At 59.1% G+C, this 26,481-nt stretch overlaps 1 protein-coding gene across 1 annotated transcript; it reads right to left on the bottom strand.

Moving 5' to 3' along the window:
- Positions 1–861: 861 nt before the first annotated feature.
- CFAP100 (cilia and flagella associated protein 100) lies at positions 862–26,481 on the bottom strand. The gene is made up of 18 exons (XM_006078809.4): positions 26,293–26,481; positions 25,818–25,928; positions 25,371–25,479; positions 19,485–19,559; positions 14,703–14,803; positions 12,649–12,835; positions 10,492–10,559; positions 10,257–10,420; positions 9,989–10,069; positions 9,509–9,690; positions 9,262–9,294; positions 9,055–9,181; positions 7,164–7,215; positions 6,940–7,091; positions 3,983–4,118; positions 2,808–3,013; positions 1,935–2,028; positions 862–1,144 (listed from the first exon to the last, which is right to left on the bottom strand). The coding sequence occupies exons 3-18, from the start codon at positions 25,456–25,458 to the stop codon at positions 1,031–1,033; spliced, it is 1,860 nt and encodes a 619-aa protein (XP_006078871.3). The 5' UTR covers positions 25,459–25,479; positions 25,818–25,928; positions 26,293–26,481; the 3' UTR covers positions 862–1,030.

Genomic DNA, 26,481 nt, shown 5'->3' with positions numbered 1-26,481 from the left:
GACCCCACACCTCACCCCATGGTGGCGTTGGGTGTGACCTGAAACCTAGCCCCATGGAGGAGTAGGGGACTGACCCGACACCTCACCCCACAGTGGGGCTACCCCACCCCTCACCCCGTGGTGGAGCTGGGGCTGCCCCACGCCTCACCCTGTGGTGGAGATGAGCTGACCCCACGCCTCACCCCACAGTGGAGCCGGGGCTGCCCCACGCCTCACCCTGCGATGGAGATGAGCTGACCGCACGCCTCACCCTGTGGTGGAGATGAGCTGACCCCACGCCTCCTCTCAGTCCCCACCTAGAGAGGACCCTCTACATCCCTCAGGTAGAAAACGGATGAACCGCACGACTCATCTCAGAGGGCCCGGGCCTCAGCCCACACCTCACCTCAAGCCCAGCAGTGCTTGTTCCCACGCTTGAGTTCTTCGGCAGCTAGGAGCCATCCTACAGCCCATCAGCATTGGCTGGAGCTGAAGAAGATCCCAGGGTGGATCCAGGGTGGATCTCACACAGCACCTCGGTTTACACGGAGCCTTTACCCCGTCACCTCAGGCTAACATGCAGCTGATCTCCCATCTCACCTTGTGTGGAACTGCAGTTGATCCCACCCACATCTGTCTCAGCAGCTGACTGAGAGGAAATCCAAATGGGCTCATCCCTTATCATTGTTGTTCAGTCACGAAGTCACGTCTGACTCTTTGGGACCCCATGGATTGCAGCGCATCAGGCTTCCCTGTCCTCCACTATCTCTTGGAGTTTGCTTAAACCCAAGTCCATCCAGTCGGTGATGCCATCTAACCATCTCTTCCTCTATTCCTTATCATTTCCTGGTTTAAGTGACAAATGAGGGGAGACTGACATTGTGTTACTGTGTCTGCCTCCCAAGACACAGTACCCAAGCGACACAGCTTTTATTTCAGTTGAGTCTGAAGGCATAGCGTGCAGGGTGAGGGGCCCGTGCAGGCGTGCAGACTCTGCCTCTGCTCCCCACACCTCCGTCTGCTTCTGCTCAGCCAGCAGGAGGCCCGCGCACTACGTGAAGAAAAACAGGTGCTCCTCCCTGTCCTTGTCCATCAGCTCGTGCTTGGACTGCTCCTTGGTCTTCAGGGCAGGTGGCCGGGATCGCCACACTAGCCTCCTGCCCCGCTGCGGGGAGGGGACCCCGTGAGCCTGCACCCCGGCCTCACTGCACCCGGGCTGAGGCCTGGACACCTGCCCTGAACGCACGGGAGCCCGGGGCCCAGGCCCAGCCCAGCCTCTCCGGTGGCTGAGGTCATGTGTGGTCTGCGGGCGGGCCAGGGCCTCCGAGATGGCCGGGGTAGGGAAATCTATCTGGCCTGCACGCCAGGGTGCTGGGTGAGTGGGGGTGGGGGAGGAAGGAGGCACCTGGAGACTCGGGAGACGCCAGGCTAAAGGGACATCTCTCCCGCCACGAGGATCAGGAGAGACCCCTTGGGATCCACACTGGTCCTCGGGCCAGGGTCAGGATCGGGACTCTTTAGGGACCACAAGTCTAGCAGGCCAATGGCTACTCTGGCCCGTACGCTGTGGGTGGGAGACGCAGTGGCTGGGGGACCCTCAGTGAGTGAGAGGTGATGGCCTTGGCCTGGGGTCTGGCTGGAATGTAGGTGGGACCCCCAGGGGGGCACTGAGCTGTGGGCACTAGTGCTCTTGGGAGGGTTGGGAGGTTGCCCGGAGGAAGCAGGTCCTCAGGGGCGGGGGGCGGGGCAGGCCTGAGAATGGGGACCCTGGCTCCACCCTGACATTGCTCTGGTGACCCGTCTCCCCACAGGACCCCAGCAAGTGTATCTACAAAAGTGGGCGAGGCCTGGCGGGTCTGCAGCCAGGAGCCCTCCAAGCCACGCCCCCTCTATGCCGCCACGCCCCTCGGGGCCGCCACGCCCCCGGGCCACGCCTCCTCGGGGGCCTCTCTTACCTTCTTCTTGACCTCGGCCTGGGCCCGCGCCTGTGCGCGCAGCAGTCGCTCCTCCTGCAGCTGTTTCTGCAGCTTCGCCTTCTCTTCCCGGAGTCTGGGTGCAGGAAGGGCAAGGTTAACGACCAGAGGCCCGGAGAAGGCTACCAGCTCCTCCCCACGCAGCCTCAGGCCTCTGCGCCGCTCCGCCCCACCTCCCTGCTGGCTCTGGCCCTGGTTGCTTGGGAGGGCCTGGCTCCGGGCTCATCTCCCCCTGGAAGGCCCAGGTTCCTGGCTTCCCCTCCCTTGTCACTGATGCATCGCCACCCTTGAAAGCGCAGGCCCCAGCAAGGACAGTAGTCCCAAGTCCTCCTGTCTGTACTTGAGGCCACCAAACCTTTGTCCAGTGCCTGCCTAAGCAGGGTCTGGGGACCCAGGGGGAGAGCCCTTGTGTGTGGGAAAGACATGGCTGATCACAGATGGCCGTGCCTCAGGACTCTGCTGGGACCGAATGACCCAGGTGACCAGGAACTGGCCTGCACCCCACCGGACCCATGGGGCACACCCTTTGCTGATTCCCCTTCAGCGGCTCTCAGGCCGGCCCTTTCCCTCCCTGGGCTCTGGCAGTACAGCCTTTTGCCCGGAAAGTGCCTCTTGCTCTCCCTTCTCCTTGGCGGCTGGGTGTGGGAGGTGGGGGGGTCACCCATCACTTCGCTCCCGGGGTCCCTAAGGCCACCACATGCCTCTCCCAAATGGAGGGACCTTCCCCACTGGGCTGAGCCTGTGGCCCCGTCTGAACCCCAGACACCCCCCTCCTAGCAGGGAGCCCCAGGGCGTGCCCCTGTCCTCAGAGCCAGCCCAGAGCCGGCGGGGGTGTGCAAGGCCCCCCACACACACCGGAGGCGCCTCTCCTTCTCCTTGGCTTTCTCGGCCTGCTCGATGCGGGCTGGGGGCACGCGCTCCAGGTTCTCAAGCAGCTCGTCCAGCTGGTGCTCGATGGTAGCCAGCATCTGCACGGTGCCCAGGCTGGATTCCTGCTGGCCACCCACGCAGTGCCGGTAGACGTCCAGCACCTTGCAGTTCAGACTCTCCAGCAGCTTGTCCTGTGAGGCGGGCAGGCCTCCCTCCAGCGGGGCCGCGCGGGCCCGGGCTGCCCCCACGCCTCAGCCAGCTGACCTCCTGGGGCTCTGCCGAGCCGGCAGGGGGTGCTCGGGAAGTCAGGGGGCACAGAGCTGGACAGTTGGGCTTCTCTTGGGCAGAGGTCCATGCCCTGGGGCTCTATGGTCAGCCAGATCCCGGGTCCAGTGCCTATTGGGGCTCCTGCCTGGACCCGGGGTGCCCTCTGAGGCCCTGTGACCTACTCTGCCCCTGCGCTGCCCTCAGCTCCCCCCGGGATCACGTTCTGTGGCCTGCTTTCTATAGTGCTGGGCTAGATCAGCCCCCCCACCCAACCCCAGCCTGTTCTGATGTTCAGAAGACACAACACCCCTGTCCCCGGGGGTGGCCAAGAGGGCGGGGGAGGGGCAGAGGGCAGAGGGCACAGCTGGCTCCCGATAGTCTGGGGGTAGATGCCCAGCCCGCTCTCGGGGCTCCAGGTACTTGGCCCAGTGCCCAGCAGGCAGGAGGCTCTCAACAGCAACCGAATGACCTAGGAAGCTGGGTGCAGGCCCCGGACCCCTGGGCTCTGTGCTCTGAGTCTTACCCTCCCGGCCTGGCTGGGGACATGCCTGCCTGCCTCCCTGAAGGGTCACCTCCAGACACACTGAGTGTTTAAGAAGCAGATAAGTTCACGGAAGGAAGGAGGGATGGAGGAGGGGTGTTGGGGAGCTACCCATTCATGGGGCGTAGACTCATGGCTGGCTGTGATTTGGGGCCAAGGGCTTTGTCCAGCAGTGCCCGTGGGTCAAGCCCAGAGCCTGGCGAGTGGCAAGGACCACGGCAGCCCCAGAGAGCCACTTGCCTCCGGGCTGGCTCTCCCGCGGTCTGGGCCCCTCTGGCAGGGATGACTCCACCCTCCACTGGGGCTATGGCCACGTGCCCACCGCTGCCATCTGCCCATCCAGGGGCCCTACCTCCTGATCACCCTTGAACTCGCCAAAATGGAAGACGCGGGCTTTGAGCTCTAGCTCCGCGGCCGTCTCCTCCTCCTTGGCGATGGACATCATCAGCGTGGTGATCCACTGCTTCAGCTGGTTCACCTCCCGGTCCCTGAAGGGCACCAGCACCTCTGAGCCTGCTGGCCCTGCCGAGAGCCCCAGCCTCAGAGGCCCTGGTGAGACGCAGGGGAAATCTAACATCTTTAACAATCCATGCTAAAAAAAAAAAAAGGAGGGGGGCCAAAATCTGCCTTATTGAGGTATATAATTCTCCATAAAATTCTTTTGAAATGTCCAATTTTTATCATGACCATCATAATCTGGTTTCAGGACAGTGTCATTAACTGGAGAGAAGCCCACCCCCTCCACTCCGTCTCTCCTGGACATAAACACAGAGCCCCTCGCACTGTCCCTTCGTTCCTGCCTCTGTCACCCGGCGCTGTGTGTTCAGGTCTGTCTGTCCTGTCACGTGCCTGGTCAGAGCCTCGCGTCTGCTTATGACCACTGTGGTCCACCGTGTGGGAGACCAAGCTTTGCCAGAGTCATTCTTCAGTGGACATTAGGCAGTTTCTACCTTTAATCTCTTGGGAGCAATGCTGCTGTGGACGTTCACTGGGCAGGGTTTTGCGAGCCCAAGTTTATAATCCTCTTAGGGGCTTCCCTGGTGGCTCAGCTGGTAAAGAATCCGCCTGCAGTACGGGAGACCTGGGTTTGATCCCTGGGTTGGGAAGATCCCCTGGAGAAGGGAGAGGCTACCCACTCTAGTATTCTGGCCTAGAGAATTCCATGGACTGTATAGTCTACAGGGTTGCAAAGAGTCAGACATGACTGAGTGACTTTCATTTTCACTAGGAATAGGATTGCAACAATCACCTTTTATATGAAACATATTAAATTTTTCTTAAGTCTTTCATGTTCATGGCAGACATGCATTATCTGCTGGGGTTTCTGGAGCAGGAACCCGGGCTCTTATACTTGACATGGGTCTGGCCAGTATGGGCAGCAGCATGCCAGTCCTGACCAGAGTGAGCAGGACACTGGTCACTCAGCCAGCTGTGCCTGTGGGGTCTAGAGGTGCCCCGTTCCCTGTGGGGGTTCTGAAGCTCCACCCAGGTGAACAGAACTACCGACACTTTCCTGTGTTTAGGCAAAGTGCCACGGGAGCTGTTCCTTTGCCCTCTGTCACGAGCATGGGCGCCGGGGTGCAGGCCTCCGCCCCATGACAGCCCTCCAGGCTGAAGCCCCATGGCTGTGGGGCTGAGGCCAGGAGCCTGAATGTAAGGGGGGTGGAGCTGGCCCGCCCAGCCCCCCCAGGCTTTCAGAGATGAGTGGCCAGGGGGACCACCTGCAGCTCACACACACCCCCCTCCAGGCCTGGGCCCTTATGGGGGGCAAGCAGGTCACCTAGGATAAGAACAGAGGCCGGACCTCCCTCAACCCTGAGTGTCCACTGCAGAGTCAGCAGGACATCGCCTAGTGGTACCTGACTGCCAAGAGTCCAGCCTGTTCCTTAGAGCTTCCTCCACGTCCAGTGCCTGGACTCGAGAGTGGCCCTGCAGCCAGCGCTCCTTCTACATGGACCGGATTGTTGGGGGGGCGGGTGATTTTGTTCTTCTATTTCTTTCCCAGGTGTTTGGGATAAAAAGATGCCTTTTCCCCACTGTGTATGTGCTCAGTCACATCCGACTCTTTTTGACCCCATGGACTGGAGCCTGCAAGACTCTCCAGGCAAGAATACTGGAGTGGGTACCTGTTCCCTTCTCCAGGGGGTCTCCCCGACTCAGAGATCGAACCTGAGTCTGTTGTATCTCTGCACTGGCAGGAAACACAGTCTTTCCTGAGAGCTCATGTTTCAGCATTATTCTAGAGACTCTTGATAGGAAATTATCCAAGGCAGGATGTCGGTCAACAGGACGTGAGCACACAGTCAAAGCTGTGGGCTGTCTCCACCTCAGGACCTCTGCACGTGCTCCCTCTTCCCCCAAGAGTCCCTGTGGTGTCCCATCACTCAGGAAGTCCGTGGCTGAAAGGACACCTTCCCTGGGAGCCTCCCCTACCCTCTCCCATCTGCCGCCAACCGCCACTTCAGCCTCCTCATAGGACTCTCTACTCCTAGCATGTGTTACTACCCACATGGCAAATCTGTGTGCCTCTAAGTCGGCTCCCCTGGGCTGCCAGCTCATGGGGCACGGTTCACCTTATTCATGAAGGGCCCAGACCCCGGCCTGATCCAGAATGGGTGCTTACTCAAGGTTCGGGAGCAAAGAGGTGATCTCCTGCTCCCAGCTGGCCTCACCTGGAGCCAGACCCTGCCCAAACGGGGTCTGCAGGGCTTGGTGTCAACAACAAAACCGACGCCTTTCTGTTCCAGAGAACTTACTCTGAGCCAATGCTGGGCAGAAACACTACATGACGAAGGCTGGACAGTCAAGTAGCTTGGCCCGTATTACTACTATTAAATAACAAAGAACAGCGCTAATCTTTATAATCGTTAGTAAAATAAATGCACATGTGCTCAGTCGCTTCAGTCCTGTCGGACTCTACGACCCCATGGACTGCAGTCCACCAGGCTCCTCTGTCCGTGGGATTCTCCAGGTAAGAATACTGGAGTGGGTTGCCATTTCCTCCTCCAGGGATCTTCCCGACCCAGGGATGGAACCCACAGCTCCTGCATTGCAGGCAGATTCTTAACTGCTGGGTAAAATAAACATTACAAAACCACCTTGGGGGGTGTTCGTGGAGATGCCCCCTTCTGACTGAAGGCTGCTCCAGGGTGGGGAGAGGTCAGCCCCTCAGGGCTCCACCCGCCTGGCCCACTCTGAACCTCAGGTCCGGGCCCAAGAGGACACGGCCTCTCCCCAGAGCCAGCAGGGCCAGCACCATGGACAGGGCAGGGTGGGCCGCCCAGCCGCGGAGCCCTCCCTGAGACCTACATGCGGGTTTGAGTGTTCTTCAGGGTGAAGCTCAGCTCCTCCAGGGCCTCCTCCATCTCCTGGGTGTTCTGGACCAGAGACAGGTTCTGCTCCTCCAGCTTTGTGAAGATGTCGAGGAGCTGCTGAGGATCTGTGAAGTATAGCTCCAGCTCCTGCGAGCAGAGCCAGGTGAGGCCCCCGCTCAGCGGGCCCGGCCCCGCAGCCCCGCAGGAGCAGGCACTCACCTCCCCATCATCGCTGTCGAGGTCGTCCTGCACAGGGAGGGTGGAGCTGGGCCTGCGGGGACACGGGGTCAGGGCCTGGGGCACCTCCCCAAGCAGCCTTTGTCCCATACTCTGTCCCCCAGGCAGCTGAGGCCATGGCTCCAGCCTCCTCTCGGCCCCCAGCAGTCACACCGCACCGTCAGTCCCTCTCACTCTAGTTAGAATAAAGCGCGGCTCCCACCTCAAGGCTCCCGCCCCAGCAGCTCCTTCCTGCAATCCAAGAGCCAACCCGACCTCAGACCCATGGCTCCCACTGCCAGGCCCCTCCCTGGTCCCTGCTCTTTCCCTCACACCTGGGCCTTCGCTGTCCCGCTCCCTTCTTAGGACGTGTCATCGCTGGCCCCTCTCACAGCTGTATGCACATCGATTTTATTGTGTAGTCACTGAGTCATGTCCGACTCTGCAACCCCATGGACTACAGCCCACCAGGCTCCTCTGTCCATGGGATTTCTCAGGCAAGAATACTGGAATGGGTTGCTATTTCCTCCTCCAGGTGATCTCCCCAAACCAGGAACTGAACCTGCATCTCCTGCATCGGCAGGCAGATTTAATGCCTGAGCCACCAGGGAAGGCCCCTGCACATGATGCCACTGAATCGCCACATGAGAACCTGCCATCAGAAAGCCGGCTGCCTGCCCGGGTCACCCTTGGCCTGGAAGGTGCCCTTCCGAGACTCTTCCTTCTGGGACACAGCCTGGGGCCGGGCTGGGCTTCAGCTCTGACTCGCCCTCCCGGCCAAGTGCCTTGTGCGGCCCGCGACCTGCCCAAATGTGCACAGTGGCCATGGTCACGGGGCTGGCAGGCCGAGGTCCCAGATCTCTGCTCCCAGGGACCTTCCCTGCCGCCGGGAGCTCCAAGGCTGAGGACATCTCGCCAGAGGAGGCACGCACATCCGACCCCAGAGCTGGAGACCACAGCCCTGCCCAGAGGGGTTACAGGGACCAGAGCTAACCTCTGCACGTGCCTGGCCTGTGCGCTTGGTGATTCGCCAAGTGCACCACAAAATCAGAGAAAAAGGTACAAGACCCAAGTCTGATCGTGTCGGCGCCCTGCTGAAACTTCCTGGCCTCTGCAGCCCTGGACCCCAGGGCGGGGACTCGAGGCAAAGCGAGGGTGCAGCCCTACCTGGCTGTCAGGCTCCCTCGCCCCTCCACACCTCGTGGGGAGCCCACCCGGAGAGGCTGGGGTGCACAGTGACCGCTGGAGGAGCAGGGGCCCCGGAGGCAGCGGTGGGGCAGGCGTGTCCTGTGGTCAGTCATCACGGCATGCGGCGGGGTGGGGGCAGGGGTGTCAGGGGACTCGCAGGAAGACATTGAGGCCAGGTCCCAGGGCGGCTCACTGGTCCCCAAGGGGGTGTTGCAGGGGCTACAAGGGGAGTCACCGGAGCTGGATCTGGCCGGTTGGTTTGTCCCTTACCGTGTTTCGTACAAGACTTGAAAATAACTGTCACAATTAAAGTTTGGGATATTGTATATGAAAATCCAGACTTCCTGCTTCCCTTTCAAGGTTTAAGGTCTCTGTCAGCCCCCAGCCAGCACTCTGGACTCTGAGGGTCCAGGCAGGTGGGTCCTCTCCCAGGCATCCCCCCAGCTGCCTCCTCCATGCACCTCTGACTGTCCCAGCAGCACCCCCGTGGGCCACCCCAAGGTCAAGTTCACCAAATCACATGAACGTAAGTGTCTGCTCAGGAAACACCTCGATTTTCAGGCTTACGTTGAACTCTAGACCCTCCATGCTGGACATGGCCCTTCCTCAGCCTCTCCCCTGTTCCAGGCACCCCAAGCTGGTGCCACTGGGGGCCACCCCCCAGCAGGCCAGTCTCCTCCACCACTCCCTCCCCACGCCCACTCACCTTTTGGACTCCACCCCACTGGGCACACTGGGCAGGGTGCCCTGCTGCTGGCTGGCAGTGGTGGACAGTGCCTGGTGCAGCTGCATCATTTGCAGGAGCTTGGCAGGCCTCCTGGAGCTCTGCCCCTCTGGAGGAAGCAGAGGGGGCTGTCCACCTGCCCACCCCCCGCCCAGACAGAGGCTCCTCCAGCCGGGGGCTGCCACATACCTCTGGAGCTCAGCTTGCCCTTGGTCTCCGGTTCTGTGGGAAGCCAGGAGACGCTCAGGGTCCCAATCACTTGCCCAGGGTCTCCCCAAGAGGCTGAGAGAGAGAGGGCTGCTCCCTCTCCCCAGGGCTGCTCAGAGAGCTGGCCAACCTCCCAGACTGTGTGGGCTGAGCAGTGGGGGTTGTGGGGGCTCTGGGGGATGGAGAGGCCTGGCCAGCGGACACAGGTGCACCCGCCCCTCCTTGCTACCTTTGTCCCCCACCGAGGACAGCAGCAGGCTGTCCTTGAAGGCCTCCACCACCTCCTTGGCCTGTTTAAGAGCCAAGTGCTTCTTGTCCTGCTCCTGCAGCCACTCCTTGGGTGACAGCTTGTACAGGAAGTCCTTGTAGACCTTGTACTGCTGCAGCATGTCCTCAAATCTGGAGATTTCACTGCACCCGGGAGGGGACAGGTGAGGTCAGGCTCCATGCCTGGGCCCCTTGGAGGGGAGGCAACCCGGACCCTGCATGTGGGCAAGAGGGCCGGCCTGCGGGGCAGCACAGCTCAGTCCCTAGGTCACCGCCACTCCCAGGGCAAAAGGGCCTTGGGGTGAGCCCTGCCCCGCGTCTCGGCCTTGGCCACCCGCAAGGCTGGGGCTCCTGGACATGATCGGGGTGCAGAGCGGTGTGCCACACGGAGCTCCCTGGGCCCCGGGAGACACAGAGGGGCCAGTGCGCCCCCTGAACTCACCTCTTGATGTTCATGATCTGGGTGGTCAGCTCACGAATCTCCAGGATCTTCTCCATCTTGGCTTTGGACTCTTTGTCAGCCCTGGGGGAGGGGGGCAGAGGGGAAGGGGCTCAGGGGAGCGTCCACGCTGCCTTCAGTCAGGGCTGCAGGCAGGGAAGCTGCCAATCAGGGGCCTGAACTGAGGGCAGGGGTCTGTCCACGGCCGCTGCAGGTGGGATGGGGGAGTGGTGGGCGTGCAGGCCTGGGCCAGGCCCGGGCAGGGGCTCACATTCTCAGCGCCTGCACGGAGCTGCGGTCATTCTCCCTGAGAAACTCATCGAACAGGGCTGCGTCCTTCTCCAGGAATTTCTCCGCCCGCTCCAGCTCGGCTTCCTCCTGGGCTGCCAGGCTCTCCAGCCGCTGGATCTCGCTCCGCTTCATATCCAGGGCGTACTGAGGGTGGGAGCGGCATCATGCGGGCCCCACAGGGACAGGGCGCGGGGCCCATGGGGCAGCCAGCCTACCTGGATGAGAAACATCTGCCGGTTCTGGTCCACGTAGCTGTTGATGTTGTTGGGCTCCAGCTTCTTTTCTGCAGCGAAAGGCACAAGGCATCTGGGGGTGAGCGGGCAGCGGGAGCAGCGGCCCCAGGCGGTGGGCGAGACCCATGAGCCAGGAGGCGCGCTACGCCCCCCTGAGGCCTGGGTCAGAACAGGGACCACAACGGAGCGAGCTCTGCCTCCAGGCTGTGCAGATACAGAGCAGTCTTCATGGCTGGAGTCTGGCCAGGTGGGAAGTCCTTCCTTGGGTCTGACTTGAGTTGCTCTTGCTTGTAGCACCCTTCTCCCTAGAATGAGGCTCTGGACACCCCACCCTGGAAGTTTCACGTGGCTGGATGTCATGAGGAAAGGTCTATTGGCCAGGACAGTAACAGGATGGGGTGGTGAGAGAGAAAACAAGGCAGCAAGATCTCTAGTTGGGGCGCCCTAAGCCTCCAGCAAGGCTTCCCAGGTGGCACTCGTGGTAAAGAATCCACCTGCCAAGGCAGGAGATGCAAGAGACACAGGTTTGATCCCTGGGTTGGGAAGATCCCGTGGAGAGGAAATGGCAACCCACTCCAGTGTTCTTGCTGGGAAATCCCACGGACAGAGGAGCCTGGGGGGCCACAGTCTACAGGGTCACAAAGAGTCGGACACGACTGAGCATCTGAGCACACGTACAAGCCCCCAGAGGCTAAGTCCACCCTGGCAGGGTTCAGCCGGGTGGGAGGAAGCTGGGGTGGGCATCAGGGCCGCCTTCTGGAGCACAAGCAGCGAGGCATTGCAGTTGGGGTCAAGGCCCATGGGGCCTCTTTACCGGCCTTTTTGAGAGCATGGGCTGGGGTGCCCCCACTGTGGATGCAACTGTGGGCTCTCAGCCTTGTCCCTCAAACCCGCTCCTTTCCAGAAAGACATGCTGCATCCAGGAGGCCTGTTTTAAGTCGAGACGCCTGGCCTGGCCGTCCTGAACTCCTCAAGGAAGTCAGACCTGCTGGGTCCCGTCTTGCCCACTTGGATGCCCCCTGCTACTGCCGGGTTTTAGCAATAACAGGCGGTGGAGGCAGAGATAAGACACAGATAGAGCGCCACACTCGACACGTCAAAGACATTCAGGGCTTCCCACCCACACACGAAGCCGCGGTGTCAGGGGCGGAGGCTGGGCTCTCTCCATGTTCACATTCAGGGCCCGTAGGGCCAAGGGCTCCAGGACTCTGACCTCAACTGGTTCTTTCAAGCTTACTGGTTTATACTTCACCGGGAGAACACTGATGCATATGTTTAGTACTTCAGATTTCCTTGTTTTGTCCCTCAGTCGTGTCCGACTCTTTGTGACCCTGTAGACTGTGGCCCCCCAGGCTCCTCTGTCCGTGGGATTTCCCAGCAAGAACACTGGAGTGGGTTGCCATTTCCTCTCCACGGGATCTTCCCAACCCAGGGATCAAACCTGTGTCTCTTGCATCTCCTGCCTTGGCAGGTGGATTCTTTACCACGAGTGCCACCTGGGAAGCCTTGCTGGAGGCTTAGGGCGCCCCAACTAGAGATCTTGCTGCCTTGTTTTCTCTCTCACCACCCCATCCTGTTACTGTCCTGGCCAATAGACCTTTCCTCATGACATCCAGCCACGTGAAACTTCCAGGGTGGGGTGTCCAGAGCTTCATTCTAGGGAGAAGGGTGCTACAAGCAAGAGCAACTCAAGTCAGACCCAAGTCAGACACACACAGCTGCCTCCCACTACGTGCAGTGAGTGAAGACGCTGACCCCGGGACCCACGAGGCTAGTCAGCAGCAGGAGAGGCAGCGGCAGGAGAAAGCTGACTTGCCCAGGACAGACAAGCCAAGTGAGATGCTACATTTGACACACAGTGAAGCCTGCCCCCACGATGCAGCGCAGCATTCCGACTGCACACACCACCAGGGTTTAAAGGCTGCTAGGGAGGCAGTCCATCTGGAACTGATCCTTGCGGCCTGGGAGGCAGAGGTCAGGCATAAAGAAGGCCCGTTGTCCCCCACCACACACACACACACCACAACCCCGCATGGCTCAAGCCCGCTAAAAGCACTGCTCTACAGGAAGGGCAAAGGCGGGCCTGGGGACCGGGGCCGGGGACCGCGGGGCGGGGCACAGAGCGGGGACGGGGTGCACCTCGGGTCATGGCGAGCTTCCAGGCCACCTGCTCCTGGAAGCTGCGCAGCTGCTCGGCCCGCTCCTCCTGGTCCTCCATCTCATCCTCCAGCTGCAGCTCGCGGCGCAGGCTGGTGTGCTTGGCAGACACCTTGGACGAGTAGGTCATCTTCTCATGCACCCGCAGCTGCTTCTTCTGCTCGCGGTCCTGCGGGAGGCGGGAGGGAGGGCAGGGCTGGGTGGGAACGGACGGACCGCCCCTCCCCGCCGCCTGTCCGTCAGGACACGCACAGGCGGAGGCGCAGGCTTGGAGGGATGTGGGGGCCCGCGCGTGTGCTCTGTGCAGGGTAAGCGCTCGGGGTGAGGAGCATCTCCATGCGGAGAACGGGCTGCAGGCAGGCAGGGCACCAGAGGAACTGGGGAACCCTGTTCAGATGCGATTCCAGTCCAGGGGTGCAGGGACACGCTCACTGCCTCGTCTGTCTGAAGGTCATACTTAAACCGAGTGTCTTGGGCTGTGATTTCTAACTCTGACAAACCAAGTCTCAGAGAAGCTGGATCCTCAGAGTTTCCAAGTTTGATAAGGAAGCTCGCTACTTACTGGGGGTGACCTGGGGCTGGGGGTCACTGGGGATCAGCAGCGCCCCAGTCCTTCACTTGGGGGGGGTCTCAGGACGCGGGGGGGGGGAGCTTTCTTCCCGGTGGCTTAGTGCCCACCCCTCCTGCCTCCCAGGCCCTGAGGATGCTGCTGGCTCGAGCCTGCATGTGGCTTCCCCTGGTCAAATCCGACATCCCACTGGTCCTGCCAGAAACAATGCCTGTTCCCCTCTAATGTGTGGTGGGCCCGTACTTGTGTGTCCTGGTACAACAAAACTGGGAAAGTGTCACCTGCAAGGATTCCAGTCGGAAAAGGTCTGCAGTTTCAAGGCACTGGGAGGTTCCTTAGTGTGAGGAGGCTGGGGCTGTGCTGGGGGGGTGGGGTGGGAAGGGCGGGCAGAGGGCCCTGAAGGAAGGCAGAGGGTCCCTGAGGCTGGTCCAGGCTGGGAGAAGGAAGTCCAGGCTGCACTGCTGCTGGATGCAGGGGAAGTGTGTGTCGGGGTGTGTGTGTGTGTGCATGTATGAGTGTGTGTGTGTCTATGCGTGAGTGTGCATTCGTGTGGGGGTGTGCACACGTGTCTGTGTGTTTGAGAGTGTGTGAGCACGACGGTGCATGTGTGCGCGCGTGTGCGGGTGCACTGTCTCGAGCATCTCTCAGATTGGCTCAGGGTCTGTCGCCCCTCCGTCCAGGTGGGAAGCGGAAGCAAGACTGGCACCCCATGGAATCCTGATCAGGTCTGGGTTGGAGCCGGAGGCCCTACCCATCCCCAAGTGTCCTTGGTCCTGGTCGGGGTGGCAGAGGGAGCCGCTGCCTGAGGAATCTCAGAGGCTGAGCCCTGAGCCGGGGGCACACAGGCAACCCCTGAGGGAGCCCGGGACACTGGCCACGCCTGCGCCTCTGACCAAGTGTCCCAGAAACACGGCCACTGGGTGAGTCCCCTCAGCCTGGCGGGGTGAGGTCCGTCATGCTGCAGGGCAGTGGAGGGGTGGACTAGCTGGGCACATAGGGGTGCAAGAGACTCTGCTGGCGTGAAGACACAGTGTGTGCTGGGGGACAGGGCTGATCCTGAGACTCCCACGCACTGCAGAGACACAGCTGTGTGTGTGCACGTGTGTGTGCATGTGTCTGGCCCCCAAGAAGTCCAGTGAGAGGGGACTGTGCAAGGTTAGAGCATGCAGGAGGTCTCCCAGGGCCTGGGGCTCAGAGAGGGTGTCGGGAGGGGATGGCGTCTACACCAGGTTCCACAGAAGATAAGGCACACTGGCTAAGCCTCTGGGACAGACGCTCCCTGGGGCCCCCCTGACGAGAGCCCGGGCATGGCAGTGGTGATGCTGGTACAAGAGTAGGAGGAGAGACCTGGGGCCACGTGGAGTCAAGGCGCCTTCACAGGCAGTGTGAGCCATCGACTGTCCTAGAGCGAGTGTGCGGGGGACCAGTGCTCTGGCTGAGGCGGGCAGGCCCCGCCCCAGATACTCACCAAGAGAGACTTGTTCCGCTCCTGTTCTCTGAGCAAGAAGAAGTCCACATCCCCAGACATGTGGAAAGGATTTGCTGGCTGGTCAGGAACATTCTTGGACGCTGGGGAGGGAGAGGTCCCGTTAGAGAACCAGGGGTGATCTGTGCCTCCAGGGTCCTGGCGTCCCCGCCGCCCAGCGAGGAAGTGCCCACTAAAGCAGGCGCAAAAAGCAGATGCTCTCTCGGATCCAGCTGTGCCTGAAGTCCGTGCCTGGACTTCCCAGCTCTATAAACTTACCTGCTTGGTTTAGCCTGTTCAGCTTCCATCCCTGGCCTCTGAGAGACCGTGTAACACAGATATTGCTACATTCCTGGCCCTCTGTCCTTGCATTTAGTCTCAGGAACCCTGGGGCCATAAGGAAGAGAAGTTCCACCTGCCCTTTGTAAGTGATGCAACCGACTGACCCTGGAGTGTGCGGGGCCTGGCTGCAGGGGGCAGGGAGGCCAACAAAGTGGCTCCGTCCCTGCAGGAGCCACCAGGAGCAGCGAGGGCAGAGTGCCGGGCTGCTCGGGAGGTTGGGGCTGCCAAGGACCCCAGTCCTGCTGCCCCCAACCCAGGCATGAGGGAGATGTTCCCACAGCCCAGCTCACCAGGTGTCAGAGAACATGGAACACAGAGGGCGCCAACCTGATGGCTTAAAAATATGGTTGCTTTCCTACTACCCTCGATTTAGAAGAAACAGGGTTCATCATTTAAAAAAAATAATCTTCAAATTAAAAGGAAATTTGTATGTGCTCAGTCATGTCTGACTCTTTGCGACCACATGGACTCTGTCCATGGGATTTCCCAGGCAAGAATACAGGAATGGATTAGCTGTTTCCTTCTTCAGGAGACCTTCCTAACCTAGGAATCGAATTCATGTCTCTTGCATTAGCAGGCAGATTCTTTACCATTGAGCAGCCAGGGAAGCCCAGCAATTATTAAAATAAGGAGACAGACAACCGAGTAGAAAAGTGGGCAGAAGGCAGGTGCCTCATAGCACAGAATCATCAATGCCCCGTAAGCACAGCTCGTCCCCTCGCTGGTCACAGGGAACACGGGATGCTAACGCATGCCCAGCGGCCCAGGTAACCCAGAAAGGAAGGGCTGGTGCCCAGGGCTGGAGCGGCGTGAAGCGACCGGAGCCCTCACACCTGGTGGTGGGCTGTGAGATGGTACAGTCGCTCTGGTAGATGTTCATGACAACTTCTGAAGTTTAACATCCCAGCAGCAGTTCCAGTCCTCCTGGTACGCGCGGGGGAAATAGCCTCAGAGCAGCAGGTGGTGGATGAGGAGGGGGACATGGAGTCCATCTCTCCCCACAGACGCATCAGCGATGCGTGTGCACATGGAAGGGCTGCCACAGAGCCCCTGCTGGACCCGCCAGGACCTCAGACTCCTAACAGGACCCCATGTGACCAGGCAGGACAAGAGAAGGAAGGAAGAGGAGGGGCGACAGGACCCGTACTTTAGGGGCGGTGAAGGGAGGGGAGCTCCTGCCGCCAGTGAAGCCCCGTCACTGGTGGGGAGATGAACAACGACAGAAGGAGAGCTTCAGGGGCTCCGAGGGTGCCCAGCAGCTGGCCAGTGGCAGGCAGGCCATGGTTTTTCCAGTAGTCACGTATGGATATGAGAGTTGGACTATAAAGGAATCTGAGCATGGGAGAATGGATGCTTTTGAACTGTGGTGTTGGAGAAGACTCCTGAGAGTCCCTTGGACTGCAAGGAGATCCAACCAGTCCATCCTTAAGGAAATTAGTCCTGAATATTTATTGGAAGGACTGATGCTGAAGCTGAAACTCCAATACTTTGGCCACCTGCTCCGAAGAACTGACTCATTTGAAAAGACCCTGATGCTGGGAAAGATTGAAGGTGGGAGGAGAAGGCGTCGACAGAGGATGAGATGGTTGGATGGCATCACCGACTCGATGGACATGAGTTTAAGTAAACTCCGGGAGTTGGTGATGGACAGGGAGGCCTGGTGCGCTGCAGTCCATGGGGTTGTGAAGAGTCCAACACGACCGAGCGACTGGACTGCACTGAACTGATGGGGACAGCAGACCATCAGCCATCCTCGGGAGAAAGGAGGGAAACGTTCTAGATGGCAAACGGGGTGGAGGCTGTACCCAGAGTTGTACACATTCATCAAAATGGATGAAACTGTAACCTGGAGGCTGTCTCCGCACTACATAGGAATGGTGCCTCAGTGAAGACAGACAGCAAGCCACAGTGCAGACCCCTGACCCTTAATGTCATGCTCAGCTCAATGCAAGCATCATGGGTAGAAGAGACTGTTGGGTAAACAGCTGGGATTGGCAATGCAGTATCAGGCTGAACCCAGAGCTCACAGGTGCCTTCCAGGGGGGCAGCTGAGATCACAGAGCCCACTGGGAAGGGGTCTGTGCACACACAGGCAAACACAGGTTCTCTCAGGAAGCCTGGTTAACGCTGAGCCAGAGGAAATGCAGGACCCACAGAAACAGCCTCAGTGACGCCACCAGGAAGGGGGCAGACGTGCTCGTCACAGGGACAGGCTATCAGATGAGCAGCACCGTTTCTCCGCCAGAAGCCCAGGGAGCAAAAGGACGTGGAGGCTGCGCTGCTCGGTTAGACAAGACTGAGGCGCTCAGATCTCAACTGACTGTGGACGAGAACAAATCTGTGGGAAGACGTTCCTGAGACAACTGGGTAAATCTGACGATGGTCTGGTTCACTGCTTCTGGGCATGTGAGAAAGATCCTGATATTTGAAAAATGCACACTGCAGGAATGAAATGACGTCTGGAGTTTATCCTGGCAAAATCTGCAGCAATGTGGATGCAACCAGAGATTATCACACTAAGTGAAGTCAGAAAGAAAAAGACAAATACCTGATGATATCCCATAGACGTGGCATCTCACATAGGCCACAGGGACCTCCCAGGTGGTCCAGTGGCTAAGTCTCTGTGCTGCCAAAGGAGGGAGCCCGGGTTCGATCCCTAGTCAGGGAACCAGATCCCACTTGCCACAACTAAGGGTTCACATGTTGCCAACTAGAGACCCTGTGTGCCACCATGAAGACAAAGATCTCGTGTGCCCAGCTAAAATCCAGCGCACCCAAAAAAGGGCTTCCCAGGTGGCACTAGTGCTAAAGAACGCACCTTACAATGCGGGAGATGGGAGAGGCGCAGGAGATGGGAGAGGCGCGGGAGACGGGAGAGGCGCGGGAGACGGGAGAGGCGCAGGAGATGGGAGAGACGCAGGTTCGATCCCGGGGTCAGGAAAATCCCCTGGAGGAGGAAATGGCAACCCGCTCCAGTATTTTTGCCTGGAGAATCCCATGGACAGAGGAGCCTGGCGGGCTACAGTCCATGGGGTCGCAGAGTCAGATATGACTGAGTGAGTAACACTTTCACTGTACAGCACAGATAGTCAATATCCTGGGATAAACCATAATGGGAAAGAATATAAGAAAGAATGTATATATGTATATAGCTGAATCACTTTGCTATACAGCACAACAGTGTAACTCAACTACACTTCAAAAAAAAAAAAAAAACAAATTTTTAAACAGTAAAATATTCTGGCAAAGACAAAAAAAGAAAAAAGAGGAGAAGAATAGGTGAAGCAAACGTGACTAAAGCTTATCTGCTTCCTATCTGGTGACGAGCACACGAGTTCACTGACCTTCAGTCTGTACTAGGCAGGTTTGGATTTTGATAACTAAAAGAAAGAGGAAGTGGGGGTGGGCAGGGTGGACAGGGAAGCCCAGCCCCAGGGTGGGAGCTTGGCCAGAGAAGGCAGGTTCAGGGAATATGCTCAGAGCTGCACACCTCTGCAGGAGCAGCAGACTGGCTTGTGGGGCCTGGTAGGGGGTTGGGACAGCCTAGGAACCAAGAGGGAGTCCAGGAAGCCAAGGCATGGAGGACACAGCAGGGCCCAGAGGACAGGGTGTGTGGCTGCCAGATGCATCCCTTTCTATCTCCTAACAGGTGGCAACCTTGCAACTCACTGAAAAGCTACATTTCTCAGCCTCCCTTGCAGATACTGATGGCCCCATAACAAATGGAGTGTGGTAAGAAACTGTTGGGTGGGGCTTCTGAGGAAGATCTTTTCCCAAGGACAGCTGAGTTAGCCCTTCCCTTTCCTCCTTCTCCTTGTCTGGAAGCAGATGTGATGGCTGGAGCTACCGCAGCCATTTTATGACCAGGCAACAACCTTGTGGTTTAAAGACCCGAAAGTAAAGAAGGTCGAGCAAAAAGACTTAGAACCTGGTCACCTGGAAGATTTTGCAGGACTGCTTTTGGTAGAGCTCCACAGAGCCCTGGCCTGCCTCCACACTTCTCATTACCAGAGGAAAACTCAATCCTACTTCGTTGCTCAGTTCCTGTTACTTCAGGTCTCAGTAATCCAGTTTCTAATGAAAACAGAAGCTTTTCTCACTGTCCTTCCCACCAGAAGCTACGTCTGAGGCCATCTGGGGCCTGAGGGTGAGGGTTCGCCTCCCACTGATGGGCGTGCACCCCCAGGTCCCTAAGGGTGCGAGTTCGCCCCCCGCTGATGGGCATGCACCCCCAGGTCCCTGAGGGTGAGAGTTCGCCCCCTGCTGATGGGCATGCGCCCCCAGGTCCCTGAGGATGAGAGTTCGCCCCCCGCTGATGGGAGTGCACCCCCAGGTCCCTGAGGGTGAGAGTTCGCCCCCCGCTGATGGGAGTGCACCCCCAGGTCCCTGAGGGTGAGAGTTCGCCCCCCGCTGATGGCCGTGCACCCCCAGGTCCAGATTTACCTTTGCCTTTTTTTGCATGCTTCTTCTTTTCTTCAGAGACTGAAGAACTATTGTCCATGGATTCTGGGCCATGCTCTGGGGAGACACAAAAGTGACAGCCACAGCAAGGGACGCAGCAGCATGGGACAGCTGTGCACGCGGCATGGGCCCCAGCCCTAGGGCCTCACCTGCCAGATGACCCTTAGCTCCCACACCTGAGATGATTATACTGACTTTGCCAGGAAGTTTTGAGGACTGAGCAAAACAAGGGCCACAAAAGTTCCAGCACATGTGCCTGACCCATGACGGCATCTTGTGACTCCCGTTGGGCACCCCTCCCCTTTGCTCCTAAGGACAGAGCAGGACGGCTTTTCACAGAGGCCACAGGCTCTGCGCCTCTGATGCCCGCCCAGCCTCCTCAGGCCTCCGGGGGCTGCAGTGGAAGACGCGGAGACCCCGTTCCTGCCATTCCCCTGTCAGCTGACACCATGGCGCCTCCTGAGGCAGGCAGGCAACAAAGGGAGAGAGCAGGTGGGTGGCTGCCGTTACCCACTGGTCACTTGGTCTGTGGAGATGACCCCGCTCAGCACTGAATTCCCCCAATGCTCCACAACTCACCGCACATCCCCCAGAGGCCCTACAGGAGCCTGGAGCTCAGCAAAATCCATGCCTCGAGCGTCCCCCCGCAGCCAGGCCCTCCTCCTCTGCTCAGCACCTGTCCTCACCAGCCCCCATGGCCCCCACGCCCTGACTCCTGAGGCCCAGCCCGCCGTGCAGGCTCTGTGTCCCTCTTCGAGGTGCCTTTCTCGCCACAATGGCGCTTGTCCACACTCCCTTCCTTCATCTGGGTTCTTCCCAGCATCTTCCCCGTGCCCGCCTGTCCAGGACGGCGGGAGCTCACCCCACCCGGGGCCTCCCTGGGTCAGCTCTGGAGCGGTCCCTTCAAGACTCGGGAGACGCTGCTGCTTCTTGGTAACAGACGAAACCGAGACATGGGAGGTGGGCTCGGACAGCGCAGGCCCGACGCCCACCTGCCCCAAGCCTGGGCACTCCTGCCCTCCAGAAACCCCCATGGCCCAGGAGCCGCAAGCGAAAGGCGCGGGTCTGTGCTCCTTGATGGGGCTGCTACGGGGGTTGGGTTTTCTCCAAAAATAAATCAATAAATAAAATTTGTAAAAGCAATTTCCTTAAGACACTGGCTCCAAAGCAAAAGAAGGGGTCCCGTTTCTAAATTTCCACCAACAGACGTGACAGAGAAGTGGCTCCAGCCTCTGTGTGGCCCTTCAGCAATCAGACAGCCCAACGTGGAGGACGATCCTTGCTGTCCACCCTGGTGTTTCCAAGTGCAACTAGCTCTGCTCACCGCACGAGAGCCCAATGAAGCTGAGAGACGAGGGGCTGAGGCGAGAAAGAGACTTGAATCAGGAGCCAGCAGATCAAGAAGACAGTAGGCTGGCACCTCAGAATAACCATCTTGTGGGGTCTGGAAAAGACCCTGATGCTGGGAAGGCAGGAGAAGGAGATGACAGAGGATGAGATGGTTGGATGGCATCACCGACTCGATGGACGTGAGTTTAAGCAAACTCTGGGAAATGGTGATGGACAGGGAGGCCTGGCATGCTGCTGTCCATGGGGTTGCAGAGAGTCGGACACAATTGAGTGAATGAACCACACAATGGGGTCTGGATGCCAGGTTCTTTTATAGATCAGAGATGGCAGGAGATGAGGAAGCAACGTGAAAAGGCCATTAATCTTGCAAATGTCTCCTAGAATGGCAAGTCTCAGGCAGGGGGATGTGTCAGTTTCTTCCTTGCCATCCACAGGTGGACAGAGTTCTGGACAAAGGCACTTGTTTAACAGCCAGGCAGAGGGGCAGGATTCTCTGAGGCAGGCCATTCCGTATGATTATAATAGCAAAAGTGACAGAAAGTAAGTCAAAGAAACAGTTCCAACGTGGAGTCAGAACTGACTTCTCCTTCCAACACTGGCACCAGCAAGCCACGCAAGGAACTCAGGCCGCCCTCCCCACCGCTGCTGGACTGGAGGCTGGAGGCCGGAGGCTGGAGCCACGCCACAGAATGCCAGAATCCCCCGGAATCCCCCCGCCTCAGCATTAACTTCTCTCCTGGAAGCTGGAGGGTTCCTGAACTCAGGCCGCCCTCCCCACTGCTGCTGGACTGGAGGCTGCAGAGTTCCTGAACTCGGGCCGCCCTCCCCACCACTGCTGGACTGGAGGCTGGAGGCTGGAGCCACACCACAAAATGCCAGAATCCCCCGGAATCCCCCCGCCTCAGCATTAACTTCTCTCCTGGAAGCTGGAGAGTTCCTGTCCGGGGTTCTGTCAGCGCCCGCCTGCTGAAGAGTCATTTTGGTGGAGAGACTGACTCCCAGGTCTTCTAGCTTGGTCATCTCCCACGACATCACCCCTTTCCTGGATATCTATTCTATTCAATGCCATCGTGAATGGAACTGGCCCTTAATGCCCAAGTTGGACTGTTCGTGGCTGGAATGTGGAAACACAACTCATGTTCATATGTTGATCTTGTATTCTCCTATGCTGCTACATTCATTTATGAGCACACAGCTTTCCCAGGGATTCTCCACATACAGGATCATGTCATCTGTGAGCAGAGAGTCTTGCTTCTTCCGTCCCCATCTAAACGCTCTAGCTGAACTCAGCATGGCGTTGGAAAGCAGTGGCGGAAGGTCCTAACCCTTGGGGAAAGCTTGCAGCCTAACAGAATTTCATTGTGGGCTTCCTGTATACCAGGTTCTAGAAAAGACAGCAGCCTTAGAGGCAAACAGAGAGCCCCCAGCCTTCAGGCAGATGACAGTCTACCGGCCGGGGGACGGGGCCAGGGCTACTGGAAGATAAAGCTGGAGGAGGAGGAGGGTGGGGAAGGTGTGGGCGCCCCAGGAAAGCCCTGGATGGTGGGGTGGGGAGGTGGCTTACTGAGTAAGCTCGTGGGGGGCCGGGTGGGCACTCTGTGTAGGGACTGCCTGGCCTGTCCGAGGAGCAGAGAGGAGAGCGGCAGGTCACTCTGCCCCAAGCCCTCTGAGAGTGGGCCTGCCTCTGTGCCCTTGACCTCTGTACTGCATGCAGCACAGAGCCGGTGCGCCCACATGCAGCCCCCAGCCCGGGCTTTGGACAGCCCGATTCTGCAGCTCCCCAGACTAAGACTGGGGCGCTTAAAACCACGTTCCCTAAATCACCAAATTAAAGGGCTGCATCCAGCCCCACCCCCACAGTCAGCAGCGGACGGGGGAAGGGATGCCTATACGCGGGGCGGGGGCGTCCCCAGCTCGGGAGGTGCAGACATGGGGGAGCACGTCCCCCCCCCCAGCCTGCTCAGGTTAGACCCTGGCAGTGAGCTTCCTTCACCAGGAATGACCCCTCGCCCCGCCCAGTCTCACCTTCAGGAGATACCACCATCCACTCAGTGATCACTCCCCCCCAATCCACCACTCGACCCAAGAGGCTCAGGCGGGTTCTGGCCTGCATGCCAGGAGCCCCCAGAAACAGGGGGACCAGCCACAGTCTGCGTCTCCCAGAAGCAGGGGTCCTGCAGCCCTGCTCCCACCAGCCCTGCCTGGGGAGCCTGGGTACCATTCTGGTGTGGCCAGCCCCCCTTCCAGGCCAAGCTCCCCACCGAGGTCCTCTGCCCTGTATGCCAGGGCACAGACTAGCCATGTCTCGATGGAGCTGTGGCCATTTCCCCCACCCCTACCCCCGCTCAAGGTGGGAGGAATGGTGCCCCAGTCACACACTCGTATACCTGGGCTGTCTCCATCATCCCAGCACAGCCAAACAGTCCTCCCCCTGCCCACAGGGCCCTACACACTGGTCCACACTGGCCTCTGTCTCTTCCTCTAGCACCTCACCTCATCCCCAGCTCATGGCCTAGAATACCCTCCCCTCTGAGAATGGAGTATTTTCCGCCACATCAATAAACAAGGAAGTCACAGTCTAAAGTGACTCCTGCCCTCCAGGGCACCCAGGAAGGAGAGCAGTCCCTGCGATCCCAGGGCACCAGCGCCAATGGTAAAGGAGGGACACTGGCCCCAGGGAGCTGACAGGCACAGACAGGAGCGGTTTCAGCGAGCCCAGACTCTCGCATCTCCCCACACTTGGAAAAGCGCTAAATTCCTTAACCCAGGCTATCTGGTTTTCTTTCATTAACAATAATCTTTTGATGTTCAGACTACCTGCTCTTGGTTGCAGAACTTCCATATAACCTGCCTCCTCCCCTCCCCTCCTCGTAGCAGTTCTCTAAATGTTTCTCCCAGGCTTGAAGTCCTACAGATTCTCACTGAATAAAACATAACTCAGCCTTTGTGTGTGCTCAGTCATGTCTGACTCTTTGCATCCTCATGGACTGTAGCCTGCCGGGCTCCTCTGTCCACGAAACTCCCCAGGCAAGAATATTGGAGTGAGCTGCCATTTCCTACTCCAGGGGATCTTCCGAACTCAGGGATTGAACCTGCGTCTCTTGAGTCTCCTGCATTAGCAGGCGGTTCTGTACCACTAGCACCACCCAGGAAGCCCAAATATCCCCAGGGACTGAAACCTAATTCTGAACTTGTAGGTTGTGAATACTTTTTCAGTCAACAGCACCGTTATGTTGCATCGTTTTGTGTGATCCCATTTAGAATTATTTTGTTATCTGTAAACATTTCAAAGCTATCTTTTTTCTGGTAACCCCAGTTCAACCTTTCTTCATTTCTCAGTTTACGCCGGAGCAGAGCGGATGAGAAAAAGGGAGGGGGTAAAGCACACAGGGTGACAGGGACAGCCAGGGACTGCAGCCACCAGCAGAGACTGGTACCCGCACACGTGGAGGCGCCTTTGCTGGAAGCACTAAAGGTTTACGGGAGCTCGAGGTTTGATAAGGAGCAGTCTGCACAGCATCTGGATTAATGGGGAAGAAGGCACAGGGAGCGTTTCTGTTGTGTGGCCATTGGTGTGAGAAAAGGACAGGCCATGCGTGCATTTGTGTGGATGTGTGCAGGGTGTGAGCACGGCAGGCGTCAGGCTTGGAGGGAGAGAGAACACAGCGGAGCCTCCAAGCAGGTGGAGTTTCACACGGGGGCTCTCAACACCCTTTGGAATCGGAAGCTCAGGAGCAGTAAACCGAAGCAGAGGGTGTGTGGCCAGTTCTGCCCCTCAGCCCCGCGGCCACGCCCGGGGCCACTCAGCGGGAGACCTGGGGAGGAAGCGCAGGCCTCCAGTGCGAGGGGCTGGCCAGCAGCTGAGGCTGCAGGAAGGCTGAGCGAGCCCCACCTCCACTGCGGCACTCTCCTAGAGGCCTGTTTTGGGGTGAACTGTGTTCCCCCCTCAAATGAATGCTTTTGAAGATCTGAAGTCCCAACGCCCGGCACCATAGCATGCGACCCTGTTTGAAAAGAGAGTGGCTGCAGATGTACCTCCGGTGAGGTCACGCTGGGCGTGTGCACAGCCTTAATAAGAAGGGGAATAAAGGAACACACACGCAGAACGTGAGGATGGAGTGAAGATGAGGCCAGAGACCAAGGCCAGAGACCAAGGTGATGCTCCTACCAGCCAAAGACCACCAGAGGGCGCCAGCAAACCACCAGAAGCTGGGAGGGCACAGGGCACAGGGACCCCTCCTGCCTCAGAATGGAAGCATCCCTGCCCGGGACTCCTGGTCCCGGCAGCTGTGAAACAATAAACTCTGGGGGTTAAGCCCCAGGCTGGGGTGGGGCTTGGCTACAGCAGCCCTAGGGATTACAGCATGGAGTTTCTAGGGAACTCGGCAAAGCCTGTGATTTCTGGTCCGTGGCCTGGCTTAGAATCTCTGTCGCCTTGATTCCACCTTGAACCCGCCGCCCCAGGCCCCCCAAGGCTGCCTCTGACGCTGCGCAAGCCCTCCCCGGCCCAGCACTTACTGTTGAAAGTTACGCTCTTGGAGACCATAGGAGGCAGGTTCTCGGACATCGGCGCCGAGGAGGAAGCGTGCACCGAGAAACCTGACATCGGCTAGAGGAGACTCCCAACCTAGGGAGAGACAGCGTCTGAGCCGGTGGGTCCAGCCCGCAGCCCGCCCTCCGCCGACGGCTGCTGAGAACAGCGGGCGCCTGCCCCAGGCTCACCACGAGGACGGTTGCAGCTCCCACCCGCCGCGCCTCCCTCCTCTCCCCCGAGTGCTTCCAGCCGCCCAGGGCTAGTCCTGCTCGCAGAGCCGCCCACCCACGGCCAGCCCGAGCCTTGGCCCCTCCCACCCTCGACCAGCACTCAGGCCCGCCCCTCCCCAGAAGCATCTTCCCACCACCCCATCCTCTTCCCTTTGACCAGTTGCCAATAGCTGGTGTATCCTTCTAACAACGGTCGATTACCTAGTTCCCCTAGAAGGTAAGCTCCCTGAGGACCAGAGGAGGCACTGATTGGTGGCTCATCAAGCGTTCGGCCCCACCGCGGCGCTTTTTCTCACTATTTGCGGAGCTAGCCTGCATTTTGCAGAGGAGGAAACAGTAGCAAACGGTCCAAAGTTACAGCCAGGAAAGGCCGAGGCTGGGATCCCGCCCAGGATTCCTTGCCTCCAAAGCTTGCACCCTTCCAGCCGCATGCCTGCTGCAGCCTCACGAATCGGGGTACTCGGCTTGTAGCAGGGCCGGGCCTCCGCATACCCACGTCTGGCCCGTCTGGGCGTGTGGCGACGGTGCATGGGCCGGAAGGGAAGAGGGGTTGCTAGACGGCTGGCTATGCGATGAGTAAGGAACAGGGGGCCTTGCGACAGGGGCTTGGAGGGGCGCGCGAGGTGTCCGCCCCGACACCTCCCGTGGCTCCCGCCCAGGTCCCTAGCGCACCCACCCGCTCCGCACGCCGGCGCTGGCTCCGAAGCCTCTGAGCTGCTGCCCCGGGGCTTCGCGAGCCCAGGCCTTCGGTTTACGTCGCCATGGCAACCATTCCCCCGGCGGGCGGGGCTGTGATGTCACAAAGGCTCCGGCCTCCCCGCTGCGCCCGCGCTGCAGGGGGACTGCGCTGTAAGAGGACTCGCCC

This window comes from Bubalus bubalis, chromosome 21 (genome assembly GCF_019923935.1).
Source record: "Bubalus bubalis isolate 160015118507 breed Murrah chromosome 21, NDDB_SH_1, whole genome shotgun sequence".
In the NCBI taxonomy this organism is placed as follows: Eukaryota; Metazoa; Chordata; class Mammalia; order Artiodactyla; family Bovidae; genus Bubalus; species Bubalus bubalis.
This window is presented reverse-complemented; position numbering and strand designations above follow the sequence as displayed.

Coding starts and splice junctions, on each gene's coding strand:
- CFAP100 (XM_006078809.4), bottom strand. CDS start 25,458: ATGTCAGGTTTCTCGGTGCACGCTTCCTCCTCGGCGCCGATGTCCGAG. Junction 14,804..19,484: donor GCATGCAAAAAAAGGCAAAG/GTAAATCTGGAC, acceptor CTCCCTCCCCAG/CGTCCAAGAATGTTCCTGAC. Junction 7,216..9,054: donor AGTGGGGTGGAGTCCAAAAG/GTGAGTGGGCGT, acceptor GTGTCCCCGCAG/GCCCAGCTCCACCCTCCCTG.